Source organism: Humulus lupulus, chromosome 8 (genome assembly GCF_963169125.1).
Source record: "Humulus lupulus chromosome 8, drHumLupu1.1, whole genome shotgun sequence".
NCBI classification, from domain to species: domain Eukaryota; kingdom Viridiplantae; phylum Streptophyta; class Magnoliopsida; order Rosales; family Cannabaceae; genus Humulus; species Humulus lupulus.
This window is the reverse complement of record NC_084800.1, coordinates 101,498,531-101,514,258: the sequence shown is the minus strand read 5'-3', so window position 1 is coordinate 101,514,258 and position 15,728 is coordinate 101,498,531. Positions and strand designations below refer to the sequence as shown.

General features: G+C 37.4%; 2 protein-coding genes across 2 annotated transcripts; both read right to left on the bottom strand.

Moving 5' to 3' along the window:
- Window positions 1-2,683: 2,683 nt before the first annotated feature.
- On the bottom strand, window positions 2,684-4,312 carry LOC133795880 (uncharacterized). The gene has a single exon (XM_062233341.1). It carries the CDS (start codon window positions 4,310-4,312, stop codon window positions 2,684-2,686), a length of 1,629 nt encoding a protein of 542 aa, XP_062089325.1.
- Window positions 4,313-13,581: 9,269 nt separating this feature from the next.
- Window positions 13,582-15,354, bottom strand: LOC133798246 (alcohol acyltransferase 9). The gene has a single exon (XM_062236482.1). The coding sequence runs from the start codon at window positions 15,246-15,248 to the stop codon at window positions 13,908-13,910; it is 1,341 nt and encodes a 446-aa protein (XP_062092466.1). The 5' UTR covers window positions 15,249-15,354; the 3' UTR covers window positions 13,582-13,907.
- Between the last annotated feature and the right edge of the window lie 374 nt (window positions 15,355-15,728).

Below are 15,728 nucleotides of genomic sequence, written 5' to 3'. Positions count from 1 at the left end.
AGTGGATATCTATAAGAAGAAGAGAGGAACTTATGGAAAGGTTTAGACATACAAGGCTTGACTCAGGCAATGGGTACCCAAAGAGAAGGGGTTAACTATGAGGAAACTTTTTCTCTGTTAGCCATGTTAAAATTCATTCACATACTCTTATCCAAGAAAAATGTCGTGATTATGAGATTTGGAAAACCAAATATGCAGTGCGATCCAATAAATTGGCAAAAGATCACTACCCATACCACGAACACCCCTAGTCCTCATTCCCAAAATCAAATGCCCCCAAACCATTAAAGACTTTAAACCTATTAGTTTGAGCTCCACTTTTTTTTAAAATCATTTCCAAAACCATGGTAAATAGACTTAAGTTTTCTTGAATAAAATTATTTCCTCAACTGAAAGTGTTTTTCTTCTAGGTAGGCTCATATGAGATAATATTTTTATTGCTCAAGAGCTTACTCAGTCCATCAAGAATAAGAGATATGGTAAGCAATGTTACATGGCTATCAAATATGACATGGCCAAGCCTTCGATAGGGTTAAGTGGCCAACAAATTTGAGTTTTCCCATGCTTTCATAGCTTTGGTTATAAAGTGTATCAACTAGCCTGTTTTCAAATTCAACATCAATGGGTAGATTTTAGGCAATGTTTTGCTTGGTAGGGGCATTTAGCAAGGTGACCTTTTGTCACCTTATTTCTTTATGCTTTGTTCTGCGGGCCAATGCTCTTTCATTCTTCTTAAAGAGGATGGTTTTTGTTGAAAGGAATAAAAATTGCTAGATCCGCCCCTTTTATTTCTCATGTCTTCTTTACAGATGAGAACATTCTTAATCTGTTAGGCTAATGCTTCCTCTTGTCATGTAATTAAAGACAATCTTGAGGATTATGGTAGAGCTTCGGATCAACTAGCGACTTTTTGTATGTCCTCCCTATTTTTCTTTCCTAATACAAGTGATAATGATAAAAGGTTTATTCAAAACTTCCTCTCAATCCCAATCAGAAGTGTCATTGATAAGTATCTTGGTTTTCCTCAAAGCTTTGGTAGATCAAGGAAATATGGCTTAAATTACATTAAGGTTGGGGTATGGTCTTACCTAAACACTTGAAATGCAATTCTTTTCTCTAAAGGTGGTGGGAAGGAGGTTCTTAGCAAGGCGTTAATTCAATGTATTTCGTTCTATATGTTATGGCTTGTTTTAAGATTCTAATTTCTCTTTGAAATTCCGTTTTTAATAATTACCAGATTAATTAAACAGAGTATTAATTAAAATGCGGAATGGTAATTAGATGTTTACACAGAAAGCAATTCTGTCGGGACAGAATCCGAACTTGTCACGACAGAACTGAACACAAAAATTAAACAGTGCAAAAAATTAAAGAACACAGTGAATTTTTACAAGGTTCAAAAACCCTTTCGGATATCCTACTCCTTGAGGCCACGCCCAGATAATAAACCAATTAGTAAAGAAACAAAGTGTACAAAAGCATTGACTTAAACAATGTAAGACTCCCTCTTAAACTATTGCCGCAATCTTGTTGTACTCTTCTCTACGAATCTGGTTTGATGAAACGCTGATTCTCTTGAACTCCCTTCAAAGAACAGCGAGTGCTCACTTCCTCCCGAAGTAAGACTTAGATCGAATCCTCTCCCGAAGATCCTTATGAACACGTTCACAATAGACACTATCTGTATACAATGGACTAGATAGATATCCACAAGTACACTCAGCACTCTCACAAAGATTAAGGTGAACAAACTTAATCTCTACAAATAAACACACTCTTCAAAATAGCATAACAATTACAAATATTCAAAATAGAAGAGGTGAAAAATCCAAAGGCCTTGGCAAGGTATTTATAGGAAGGGAAAACGTCCAAGGCCATGATTTTCTGGAATCTTTGAAATCAATTGCGAATTCCTTTGATTTAGGAAAACAGCCAGCCAGATGGATTCTGTGTTGACAGAAAAGGAAACTGATGAGTCAGCAACGTGATCCGTTTGATCTGGCAGAACGAACATGGTCATTTTTCTTGACCAAGTTCATTTTCGACTCCTTCTTTATTTCCAGGATAACCATAATCCTATATAATCCCTGAAAATAAACTCAAGATATTTGCACAATATATTTTTACCAAAAATTGATTATTTGAGATAAATAAGGTAACAAATATATTTACATTTGGAGATCTTTTCACATTACAAAATCAGCTGAGAATATTGCTAATAAAACCGAATATCAACAAGGAGATTTGCTACTGATTTTTCTTAAACAATTAAAATATTTTGTCTAAATTAAAGATTAGCCAAAAAAGGATTTTACAATCTCCCCCTTTGGCAACTTGATAGACAATAATATTTTATGAGTTTATTTTGAAGAAAAAATCCTGCAAGACAAGACAAGTTAGAGCAAGTAGCAAAATAGCAATGGAATGCTCCCCCTGCGAAAATTATCACAAAAGCAACAAAGATCAAAAAATTATAGCATGACTCCCCCTGCGAAAAGCAATGTCAAATGTTCATGACTCAACATCTTAAAACAGTATAAACTGATCAAAATGAACCACTATTACTCCCCCTTGTTGTCTAGCAAGAAGCCAAAGGAGTAACCCAAAAACAAAAAGACACTAAGAAAGCGTTCTTTTACAATTTATTAAAACAAAGTAAAAAGCAAAATAAAACTAAATGGACTCAGTGGGAAGGACCGGCTGCAAAGTGAGACACCATGGTTGAGAGAGAACTCTTGAGGCTGATCACTTCTGTTTGAACAGATTCAAGGGTGGCCTTGACACCAGCGAGTTCAGCAGCAACAGAATCAGCATCGCCAGCCTTGAGAGCAATCCCTTTAGTTGCTTTAACAGATGATGGTTCCTTTTTGAGTTTGTAGTCTGCTCCGGCACTAGGAGGAGTCAAGATCTCATATTCCAAGCGAAGAGGCTTTTGAGAATCAAGCAACTTGTAAATCAAATGAGGAAACACCAAATATTGACCTTTCTTTTTGGCATTCCCTAAGGCAGTGATCTGGTCAAAAATGAGAGAGGCAAGATCAACACCGAGACCAGTTCCAACTTTGTACAGAAAGAAGGCCATGTCAAAGGTAATGGTGGAGGTATGAGTAGTGGGAATCCAGTTGGAGGTGGCAAATTTGTGAAGCACAACATAGTAATGAGTAAGATCTGTTACTTTGAGGACTGAGTGAGGTTCCCACACCATATTTTGTCCTACCAACTCCGAAAGCACCTTATCTTTGTTAAACTCCACAGCAACATTATCAACAGAAAGAGGCAAATTAAGAACCTTGGTAATTTCAGCAGCATTGAACAAATACCAATTCCCTCGGACATAAACTTGACCAAACATAAAAGACTTCCTATCAAACAGATCATCATTGATATTGGCATAGAATTCTTGTACAACTCTAGGAACAAAACCATCCAGCCCGGTTAAAGAACCTAACCACCCTCGATCCTCAATATTTTTGATGACCCCAAAGACCCTATGAGCCGAGAATGAAAAATTTTTCTCACAGATAAAATCACGATGCACATAATGCTTCATATTTTTCTCATTGTCATTGAAACAAAAATTCAGAGAGTGGGCCTTAAAGGAAGAACCTGGAGATACTTTGGGACCCAAAGGAGACTTTGTGCGAATCTCAGGAATTTTCATTGGTTTCTTGCCCTTTGGTGAAACAGGGGGGTCCTCTGATGGGTCAGATTCATCTTCTGAGTCAACATTGTCCTCAAGAGAGGGGTCGTCTTCAAGGGGATCTTCGTCAGAGGGCACACAATCTGAAGAAGGGTCAGTTTCAGAAGAAGAACAAGGTGGAGGAATTTTCTTTACCTTTGACCTAAACTTGGAACGAGGAGTGGTACCAACAGGAGATGAAACATTCGGCGTAGAATCAGAAGGATCAGTCCCTTTGGAACGAGGAGATTTTCGAGAAGAAGAGACCTGGAACCAACCCTTGCTTTTCTTCTTGGGTGCAAGCACGTCAGGTGACTCTGAGGAATCAGAATGGGCTTTGGCAGAATCACGACCATGATCAGAGACATCCTCTGATGGAGAAGCTCGGCCTCTTTTGGAAGACCCTGGTACAGAGGCGAGCGGAGCCGCCGAAGAAGGAGGTTCAGACGGAGCTTTGGGGGCTTCAAGGTCCGGAATGACCACGGCTTTGCTCATGGTAATGGAATCATCAATGTGGATGGGAAGAGACAAGGTACTCTTCCGAGCTTTCTTCTTGGTGAGGGATGGAGATGCACTCATCGAACCAGCCACTGACTTGACAGACCGAGACCCACTGCCTCTGGTTCTCACCATTGTTGCACGAGAATGAGAGAAAAAACTGCCAAGGAAAATAAAGGACCAAAAAGGAGAAGAAAGGAGACGGTTGAAGTATTGGGCCCAAGGAAAGCCGAATATAAAGACAGAAAAAGGTAGGGATTTGATCTTTAATTCCTTTATTTGACAATTAAAAAGTATAAACACTTTTAGGAAAGTACACACCAAATATCTCAATAATAACTGCCAACAATAGTGCACGACACAAATTGGGAAACAAGCCAAAAATGGAAACATTTGATCTTTGAATAAATGAGATAAGGAAAAAAAACAATCAAGATACAACTTACCCTTTTTGACACACGCGGATTTGATTGCCCTCAAAAAGAAATATATATATTATTATTTATTTATTTTTTTTTATTATTATTATTTTAAGAAGAAAAAACCGAATGTACCCAAAAAAAGAATATCCCATTTTGATTAGTGCCCAATGTCTTCGTTCCCTTGCATGTGGAAAAAGAAACAATTATTATATCAAAACACATCTTTACTATAAGGTTTAGAAAATGTATTTAATATAAATCATGCTTTTATTTTTCAAAATAAAATATCACAAAACATTTATTCCAATCACAAAAAATATTTCACTCAAATCAATCAGTGTGTATGAGACTTACAAATGTTTCCCAACAGAACATCTCAAGCATTTGTGTGTGATTGTGAAAGCAGAGATCATTGCCCTGTATGGCAATTTTTAGCCTTTTTCAGGGACATTGCCCTATGTGGCAATTGTTAGCCTTTTTCTCAATGAGTAACCAAATTAGACGCTTTCACACTACACTGAAGGCTTGTTTTTAACAGTGGTAGAGTATCTTCTACATAATTGTTAGTTACATAGTTCCAACTTACTCAAGGTTAAGTAATTTACACAACAGTGTAGGTAGCTCTATTCTAAGATGGAGCTTGAAATACTTTTCGAGAAACAAAAACTCACACACAAAAACACAGATTGAATTGAAGAAATATTAATTGGAGGGACTATTTGTTTTTGAATTTTTATTTTGAAGAAAAATAGCATGAATTATATTAACTATAATTTCTAACCAAAAAAATATATATTTTGACATAATGATTGAAACTTTTTCTGTGAGCAAGGACAAAGAGACATCACACAACTTTTTCAGACACAGGGATAAGGTACAGCACAAAAAAAAAATTAATTGGGACAAACCCCCAAGGATTTCCTGAGGGAATCAAACCTGACTGTATCAAGGGCTTTTGTAAAAATATCTGCAATCTGTTTGTCAGTCTCAATATATTCTAAGATCAAAGTTTTATTTTCAACGAGTTCCCTAATAAAATGATGACGAATGTCAATGTGTTTAGTGCGAGAGTGTTGGACAGGATTTTTTGAGATATTAATAGCACTAATGTTATCACAGAAAATAGTCAAAGTTTTAAGATCAAACCCATAATCTGTCATCATTTGTTTCATCCACAATAATTGCGTACAGCAGCTTCCTGCAGCAATGTACTCGGCCTTGGCAGTAGACAGCGAGATAGAATTTTGTTTCTTGCTATGCCAAGAAACCAGATTGTTTCCCAGATAAAAACATCCCCCACTTGTACTTTTTCGGTCATCTGCATTCCCTGCCCAATCAACATCACTAAAGCAAACAAGATTAGAGTTTGTTTCCTTTGAGTACCAAATTCCATATTCCTGAGTGCCATTTACATAACGGATGATTCGCTTTACAGCTGTCACATGTGATTCCATAGGATCTCCTTGATATCGAGCGCATACCCCCACACTGTAGCTTATATCAGGACGACTGGCTGTGAGATACAGAAGACTTCCAATCATGCTTCTGTACAAGGTTGGATCAACCTTAACACCATTTTCATCCTTGGTTAATTTGACTGTGGTTCCCATTGGTGTTTTGGCGTGTTTGGCAGATTCCATCCCAAATTTCTTGACCAGATTTTTTGCATACTTACTTTGAGAGATGAAAGTTCCATTTTCGGACTGTTTGACTTGCAAACCTAGAAAATAGGTTAACTCACCTACCATACTCATTTCAAACTCATTCGTCATCTGTTTGACAAATTCCTGCACTAAAGTGTTAGAGGTAGAGCCAAAAACAATATCATCAACATAGATTTGAGCAATGACAATATCAGAATCAACATTTTTGATGAAAAGAGTTTTATCTACTCCTCCTCTTTTATACCCATTTGAAACAAGGAATTGAGTCAATCTTTCATACCAAGCTCTAGGAGCCTGTTTCAGACCATAGAGAGCTTTTTTAAGTTGAAAAACGTGATTAGGATTATGTGGATCTTCAAATCCTTTTGGTTGTTCAACAAATGCTTCCTCATTCAAATTTCCATTTAAAAATGCAGATTTAACATCCATTTGAAAAATTTGAATCCAACAACACAGGCAACAGCCAATAGCAATCTTATTGACTCAAGTCTTGCGACAGGGGCAAAAGTTTCATCAAAATCAATTCCTTCAATTTGAGTATACCCCTGAGCAACTAACCTAGCTTTATTTCTTATTATTGTACCAAATTCATCAGTTTTGTTTTTGAAAATCCATTTGGTGCCAATAACATTTGTATGATTTGGTCTAGGAACAAGAGTCCATACCTCATTTCTTGTGAATTGTTCCAATTCTTCTTGCATTGCTTTTATCCATGATTCATCATTCAGAGCTTCTTTCACATTTTTTGGTTCAAAGCTGGATGTAAAACAAACGAATTGAACCAAATTCACATACCTTTTTCTTGTGACCATGCTTTCTTCAATATCACCAAGAATGAGATCTGAAGGATGATTCTTTTTTATTCTGGCAGAGGGTTCTCTCTGTATAGAATCTGTGATGATTTCTGGCATTTCCTTTGTTGATTGATCGGACGATGTTGGAACAGATTCAGCTTCTGTTGTAATAGATTCGGTATGAGAGGGCACAACATCATCTTTTTTCACCGTGGGAGATTCTGTCTGAGAGCTTTCTGCAATAAACCTATCAATTTCTTCTTCTTTGGAATATTCAGAAAAATCTTTTAAATCATCAATAACAACATTGGACGATTCCATTATAGTTTGAGTTCTCATGTTAAAGACACGATAAGCTCTACTATTCATAGAATATCCAAGAAACACTCCTATATCACTTTTTGAATCAAATTTTCCAATATTCTCACGATCTCTGAGGATATAGCATATGCATCCAAAAACATGAAAATAACTTACATTGGGCTTTTTACCTTTCCAAATTTCGTAGGGAGTTTTGAAAGTACCTGGCCTAAGAAAAACTCGATTGATTGTGTAGCAAGCAGTGAATATTGCTTCTGCCCACAATCGTTTGGAGAGTTTTTTACTGTTTAGCATTACTCTAGCCATCTCCTGCAAGGTTCTATTTTTTCTCTCAACAACCCCATTTTGTTCTGGAGTCTTGGGAGATGAGAACTCATGAGAGATTCCTAGAGATTTACAAAAATCATCATAAACAGTATTCTCAAATTCTTTACCATGATCACTTCTAATTCTCACAATCTTGCCTATATTGCAATCTTTTTCAACTCTCAATTTAATGCACAGATTTTTGAAGGCATCAAACGTGTCTGATTTTTCTCTTAAGAAGTCAACCCAAGTAAAACGAGAAAAATCATCAACACACACAAAGATATACCTTTTTCCATTGATACTTTCAACTTGAATGGGACCCATAAGATCCATGTGCAAAAGTTCAAGAACTTTTGAAGTATTGATTCCCGTGACAGTTGTGTGGGAGTTTTTTAATTGTTTCCCCAACTGACATGGTTCACATTTACCTGCAGATTCTCTACCCAACTTGGGTAAACCACGAACTAATCCTGCACTAGCAATTTTTTTCAAATTTTTGAAATTTATATGACCCAGTTTCTCGTGCCATAAATCAGTGGTATTACTTATGGCCGAGTGACATGTGAGAGATGGCGAAAGAGTATAGCAGTTATCAAAGGATCTATATCCTTTCAATATACTCACGCCATTTTGATCAACAACATTGCAATCATCACGTGAAAAATTTACTGTGAAGCCTTGATCACAAATCTGACTTATACTAATTAAATTAGCCTTAAGTCCTTCAACAAGTAAAACATTTCTCAATTTTGGTAAACCATCAAGACTCAGAGTACCTTTTCCAAGAATATTACCTGACATACCATCACCAAATGTTACTCCACCACATTTCAAAGATTTGAAATTAGTGAGTATATTTGCATCACCTGTCATATGTCTAGAGCATCCACTATCAAAATACCAAGAGTTAGAAGCACGAGATTTATGACAAGTAAAAGCAGCAAGACAAGTTTTTCTTGCTTTTTCAACCCAAACAAATTTTGAAGGTTTTCTCACAACATGTTTTGTTTTACCATAATGATTTAAATAATTGTTTTTGAAAACATTCATCATAGTAAAACATCTGGGCCGGATGTGTCCTTTCACTCCACAGAAATGACATATTGGAATGAACCGATTGATCCGTTTAACAGATGTGGAAACAGATTTTCTTTTTGTCAAATCAATTGTGTGAGATGAACCTGCAGAAAGGTTAGTGGATGCAACAGAATGAATTCCAGATTTCACAAAAATGGTTTTTCCCTTTGATTTGAAACCATCAGATCCTAAGCCAGAAAAATTACCAGCTTTTTGGCCTGCAACAATAACATCATCCAAAATCCTGGAATTTGGATTAAGCATTTTAACACCTTTAATCATGTGATTAATTTCATTTTCCAATCGCTTAATTTCACAATCTTTTGCAATAATATTTTCTTCAAGATTCTTCACAGTGTTTACAAGATCATCATTCTTTTCCTGTAAGAATTTATTATTGCTTGCCATTAAGCGATTATCAGAACAAACCCTTAACCATTGATCATACATATTTTTGTATGATTCTTTCAGAGAATCCTCGTCTAGATCAGACTCACTAGATTCACAATCAGAATTATCTTCCTGAACATCATTGTTTAGAAAAACAACCCTTTTATTATCCTGCAAATTTAGTGTTAATGCAGAAACAACAGAGGTTAAGGCAAGATTCACGTTATCTTCCTCTTCACTACTTTCAGAGTCCTGATCACTCCAAGTAGCTGTCATTACCTTTTTGTTTTTCTTCAGTGTGTTAGCACATTCAGATTGAATGTGACCAAATCCTTCACATTCCCTGCATTGCACGCCTCTTTTATTGTTATTGTCAAAAGGTCTAGAAAATTGATTACCTTTGGAAGATTTGAACGAGGATTTTTTGTTACCAATCTTTTTCATGTATTTTTGAAAATTTTTGGTCAACAAAGCCATTTCGTCTTCACCATCATTTTCTTCAGAATCTTTTATTTTTGAAGATTTGAAAGCAACTGATTTTTCTTTGGGAGCACTTGAATTTTCCTTTTGGCGAATTTGTTGATTGAGTTCAAATGTTCGCAATGAACCCATCAATTCCTCTACTTTCATTGTGTCGAGATCTTTGGCTTCTTCAATTGCTGTGAGCTTTGTTTGAAACCTGTCAGGAAGCACTCTAACAATTTTTCGAACTAACACATTATTTTCCAATTTTTCTCCCAAAGCAAAATATTCATTAGCTATGTCAGACAATTTTTCATAGAATTCTGTGAGAGACTCAGTCTCTGTCATTCTAAGATTTTCAAATCTAGTAGTTAACATAACAAGCCTAGAACGTTTTACATCAGCAGTTCCTTCAAATTGAGTTTGAAGGATTTCCCAAGCTTCTTTGGCAGATTCACACGAAGATATTAATTTTATGTAACCTTCACCAACCCCATTAAAGATAGCATGTAAAGCTTTGTTGTTATAACTGGATAATTTATCTTCAGCATCAGTCCAGTTAATTTCAGATTTTACCTTTGTGACATCATCAGATTCAGAAGGGGGTGTCCAACCTGTTAAGATTGATCTCCATGCCTTTTCTTCTTGTGATTTAATAAAGGCTCTCATCCTAACCTTCCAATAAGGATAGTTGGAATCATTCAACAAAGGAGGACGAGTTATAGATCCACCTTCTGCAAAGAAAGACATTTCACAAAGCACAAAACAAACGGAAAAATACAAGATCGCACTAAGAGTTTAGTGACCCTCTCTGATACCAATTGAAATTCCGTTTTTAATAATTACCATATTAATTAAACAGAGTATTAATTAAAATGCGGAATGGTAATTAGATGTTTACACAGAAAGCAATTCTGTCGGGACAGAATCCGAACTTGTCACGACAGAACTGAACACAAAAATTAAACAGTGCAAAAAATTAAAGAACACAGTGAATTTTTACAAGGTTCAGAAACCCTTTCGGATATCCTACTCCTTGAGGCCACGCCCAGAGAATAAACCAATTAGTAAAGAAACAAAGTGTACAAAAGCATTGACTTAAACAATGTAAGACTCCCTCTTAAACTATTGCCGCAATCTTGTTGTACTCTTCTCTACGAATCTGGTTTGATGAAACGCTGATTCTCTTGAACTCCCTTCAAAGAACAGCGAGTGCTCACTTCCTCCCGAAGTAAGACTTAGATCGAATCCTCTCCCGAAGATCCTTATGAACACGTTCACAATAGACACTATCTGTATACAATGGACTAGATAGATATCCACAAGTACACTCAGCACTCTCACAAAGATTAAGGTGAACAAACTTAATCTCTACAAATAAACACACTCTTCAAAATAGCATAACAATTACAAATATTCAAAATAGAAGAGGTGAAAAATCCAAAGGCCTTGGCAAGGTATTTATAGGAAGGGAAAACGTCCAAGGCCATGATTTTCTGGAATCTTTGAAATCAATTGCGAATTCCTTTGATTTAGGAAAACAGCCAGCCAGATGGATTCTGTGTTGACAGAAAAGGAAACTGATGAGTCAGCAACGTGATCCGTTTGATCTGGCAGAACGAACATGGTCATTTTTCTTGACCAAGTTCATTTTCGACTCCTTCTTTATTTCCAGGATAACCATAATCCTATATAATCCCTGAAAATAAACTCAAGATATTTGCACAATATATTTTTACCAAAAATTGATTATTTGAGATAAATAAGGTAACAAATATATTTACATTTGGAGATCTTTTCACATTACAAAATCAGCTGAGAATATTGCTAATAAAACCGAATATCAACAAGGAGATTTGCTACTGATTTTTCTTAAACAATTAAAATATTTTGTCTAAATTAAAGATTAGCCAAAAAAGGATTTTACACTCTTTATAAAAGCATCAAGTATCTTATAGCTAAGTTTTGGTGGGAGAGTGATTTTTATAAATCCAAACTCCATTGGAGGAAATGGAGATCTTTTGTAAGTCTAAGTTCTTTAGTGGGCTTGGGTTTAGATCTCTTATCTACTTCAAACAAGCTATGTTTAGGCAAGCAAGCTTGGTGGATGCTCAACAACCCTTCTTCATTAATTTCTAGACTTTATGCAGCCCTTTACCACCCTCACCCATCTTTCATTCAAGCCAATATTAATTGGTGATTACCCTTTTTTGGTTTGGAGGGGCATTGATTGGGGCAAAGACTTGTTAAAGAGAGGTCTCATATGGAAACTTGGAAATGCTCCATCTCTCCGTGTTTGAATTATTGGTTTAAAAGCTGTAGATTTCTTAATCCCATCTCTCCTATGTCTCCCACTGTTGCTGATTTCATCAATCAGGAAGGTCAATGGGACATTTTGAAACTAAATCAGCATTATGATGATGATATAATTCAAGCTATCCTTTCGAAACCCTTTTTATACATCTTTTCTCTTGACTCTTAAATCTAGAGTTTCACTTCGTCTTGGGTCTACTTAGTTAAATCTGGATGCTATCTCTATCATTCCACTTCCATCGATCTTTCTTCCTCCTCCCCCTCACTTACTTCAGCTTGGTGGAAAAAAGTTTGGCATTTGTCCATCCCACCTAAAGTTAAGCATTTCATTTGGAGGACTTGCAACAATACCCTTCCCACCAACGCTAATCTTTTTTCAAGAAAAATCCTTCCTTCTTCAGCTTGTAGCTTGTCGTGGATTCCCTACTGAGTCTATTCCTCATTCCCTATTAAGCTGCAAAGAAGGTTTGGAAATGTACAGTGTTTAAGCGTTCTAAATCCCCAACATTTGCATCTTATTGATTTAATTATTGTAGTTGGCATTGACTTTGGTTCTCAAGATCTAGAAATTTTTCTTTGTTTGCTTTGGAGTTTTTAGGTGGATATAGTTATTTTTAAAAACCCCAGCTCCTTTCCCCGGATATGGTTGTTTCCACTGTATCATGAAAGATCTGGCGTTGTTGTTAGTAGGACCGTATCCACTTGGTCACCTCCTTCTAAGAACAACCTTAAATTGAATGTGGATGTAGCAGTTTCTCAACCTAACAATAAGATGAGATTCAGTGTTGTGACTTTCCTTGGAAAAGTATCTCCACTCTACAAATGGAGGCTCAAGCTTTCTTGTCAGCTAAGAACACTTATGTGTTAATTTTGTTGAGTCAAATTGTAAAGTTTTAGTCGATGCCTTATCCAAAGATTATAATAATATTTTCATATTTGGTGATTATGTTAATTGTATTCCCATTATGAGACTGTCTTTTTTCTTTAATCTCGTCTTTAGCCATATTATAAGCTAAGCTAATAGTATTGTTCATGACTTGACTAAACTTGCTTTAGTGTTAGATAGTCTTATGGTTTAAATTAGTGTTCACCTATCCTTGTAGCTACTGTTTGATTCAATGACTAGATGAAGCTTTTAAAATAAATAAAATTGAAAATATGATTTACAAATAGCAAACTACTGAGACAGCTAATAGACCAAGTTCATGAATGGGAATAGCCGACGTGTCGTCCTTGTGAGGGTTAAGTTTCAACGCACGCAATTCTTTTGTCGCACGAAACGGGATAGTATTATTGACTTCCGTCACTTACTCTTGTCATAGTGTGACCCCTACAACAACGATATTGTTGATGTGTCACACCCTAAAGAAAAAAATGGCTCAGAATAATTACGTGGATTATGCTAAAGAATCAAATCTAACATAGTGATGTCATAACTAAAGAATCGAAATGGTACTATCGTAATGTCCACATCAAATATTGGCAGCTTCCTTTTCATGTTTTCCTTTATTTATTTTTATTTATGTTTTTCAAAAAACGTGTTGTTAAAGGTTTGCAGGCCATTTAGATGGCCAATTTATCCAAAACGAGAGAGACCAAAAAAAAAAGCCGCAGGCCCAACATAATATGAATTTGAATCTCAAAACTAAAGATATCTGCAATTAGAGAGAGTTATTTAAATTTAAGAAAGATAATTAGAAGTTTACAAGAGAAATACTAGTCAACAGTCAACGGAGTCCAAGTGGCACAATTAGGAGAATAGTGAGAAGAGAAGAACAAAACTAGGGATGCGATTATTCACTCATTCCTCACAAAGGGAGAAAAGCTTTGTAGTACTAACAATTGCCATTCATTCTCTTTGCAGCACCGTTTATTTAATCTCTCACTCGCTCTTTTTCCTTTTTGTGATAAGATAAAAATAAAAAAGAAAAGGTCAATGAAAGCAAAAGTCAACGGGTGAGCTATAATCAGGTGAATCTCACGTGTAATGGTTCCTGATGAGGTATTCGTACTTGTCAACAGCGCTTGTGGGGACCGCAACCATCACCTTCACTGCCTCCCTCTGATCAGGTACGGGCAGCAACAAGCAGTACCTATCGCAGCAAATGGGCCCCACGTGGGCTGGCTTTCCTAGCCCAAAGTCAACCTTTTCCAAACCCAACCTTGACCACTGCGACACGATCAGCACCCCAACTGAGTCAGGACACGCCCTCGCCTCGCTCACCGATTCCACCACCGCTCTCACGTACTCGTCTCCGACTCTATCCTTCGCCGCCTTCACCAACCCAGCCGCGTACCACAGGCCCATCTCCTCGAGGTCCTTCACGCTGCTCTGCGCGCAGCCCAATATGAACGCGTTCCCGTAGTACCCTAATGGCATGTTGGGCCTGACCCGGTCCCGAACGTTTATACTGAAAAGAAGCTTCAACGTTTGGTTCGGAGGTAAGTTTAAAGCCCGAGCCCAACTTCTCCATACGTGGGCCGAAAGAACCTCAAACGAAGTGAATGTTGTTGAGTAAGTTTGCCTCGTGGACTGTGCCACATTCTTCAACTCCCCGAGAGATGTCCGGTCAAAAGTTACCGAGGTCGGAGTGAGTCGCTCACCAGAGAACCTTGTCATGAAACCAGAAATGTCAGGGACAGAGTTGAACTCAGGGAGAGTAATGAAGCTACTACTGCTAGGCATTCCGTTTCTGGGTTTTGGGTCAAGCAAGTGTCGATCCCATATGGGTTCGGGTCTGGATTTGAACTCGGCGAGCGTGACTCGTCTGTTGGCAAACTCAGCGAACAAGTTGAGAAATTCGGCGCTACCGATTCCGTCGATGAGGCAGTGGTTGAAGCCAACGCCGAGAGCGGCTCCGCCGTCCCTGAGTAATGTGAGCTGGACAACGAGTGGTGGGGCTCCCTTGAGGACGTCCGACACGTGCACGGAGAGGAGTTTCCGCCACTGGGTCACGTACCTTGGGGCCCGGTTAGTGAAATCGGAGACGGTACGGTCGGAGATGGCCTCGATGAAGACTGCACCTTGGGCCCGACAAACGACCTCAAGCTGGCCCGAACCGTCGGGCCTGGTTCGTACTCTTCCGGCCAGAGGGTAGTAAGGGACCAAGGCCTTAGACAGAGCGGACTTAAGAACGCGAGCCAGAGTGGGGCCATGTTCGAGGCCTGGTCTGCTGGGCTTGTAGATTAAGAGATACTCGATGGTGAAGCGGAGGAAGAGCTGGGAGTCAATGGCGGAGAGAGGAAGAACACGAGTTGGGGTTGGCTCGGATGGGGTGACCACCACGGCCTCTTTCACTCGCTCATGAGAACTTCCCATGTAACAAAAATAACTAAAGAAAGAAGGGAAGAGATATAGAAAAAGAAAATAATAAAGACAAGTTTGAATATTTTGGTTTTGGATGGTTGCAGTCGAAATGTGTTTTGGGTTTGTATTATAAGACCCAAATTATAAAATCACTTAAATGATACATAATACTAATTTTAATATTATTCTTGTTTTTTTAAATAATTAACAAAAATAATGTAAGGTAGTGACCCATGTGTATCTTTTGCTGTGTCTGAACTGTGAAAGATTTGTGCCAAGATTCTCCGGGCATTGCTTTATGGAAATTGAATATCAAAACAAAAAAATAACAGCTTGGCTTTGCTTTCTGTCTGTTCGAAGGTGTGTGATAGCTATCACTCTATCCCCTCTCTCTCTTTCTCTGTCTATATCTATATGCTATCTCAATCTTTAGTTTACATAGTGCTTTCACATTTATATATTTATTTTTCAATTTATTATTGTTATTTGGTA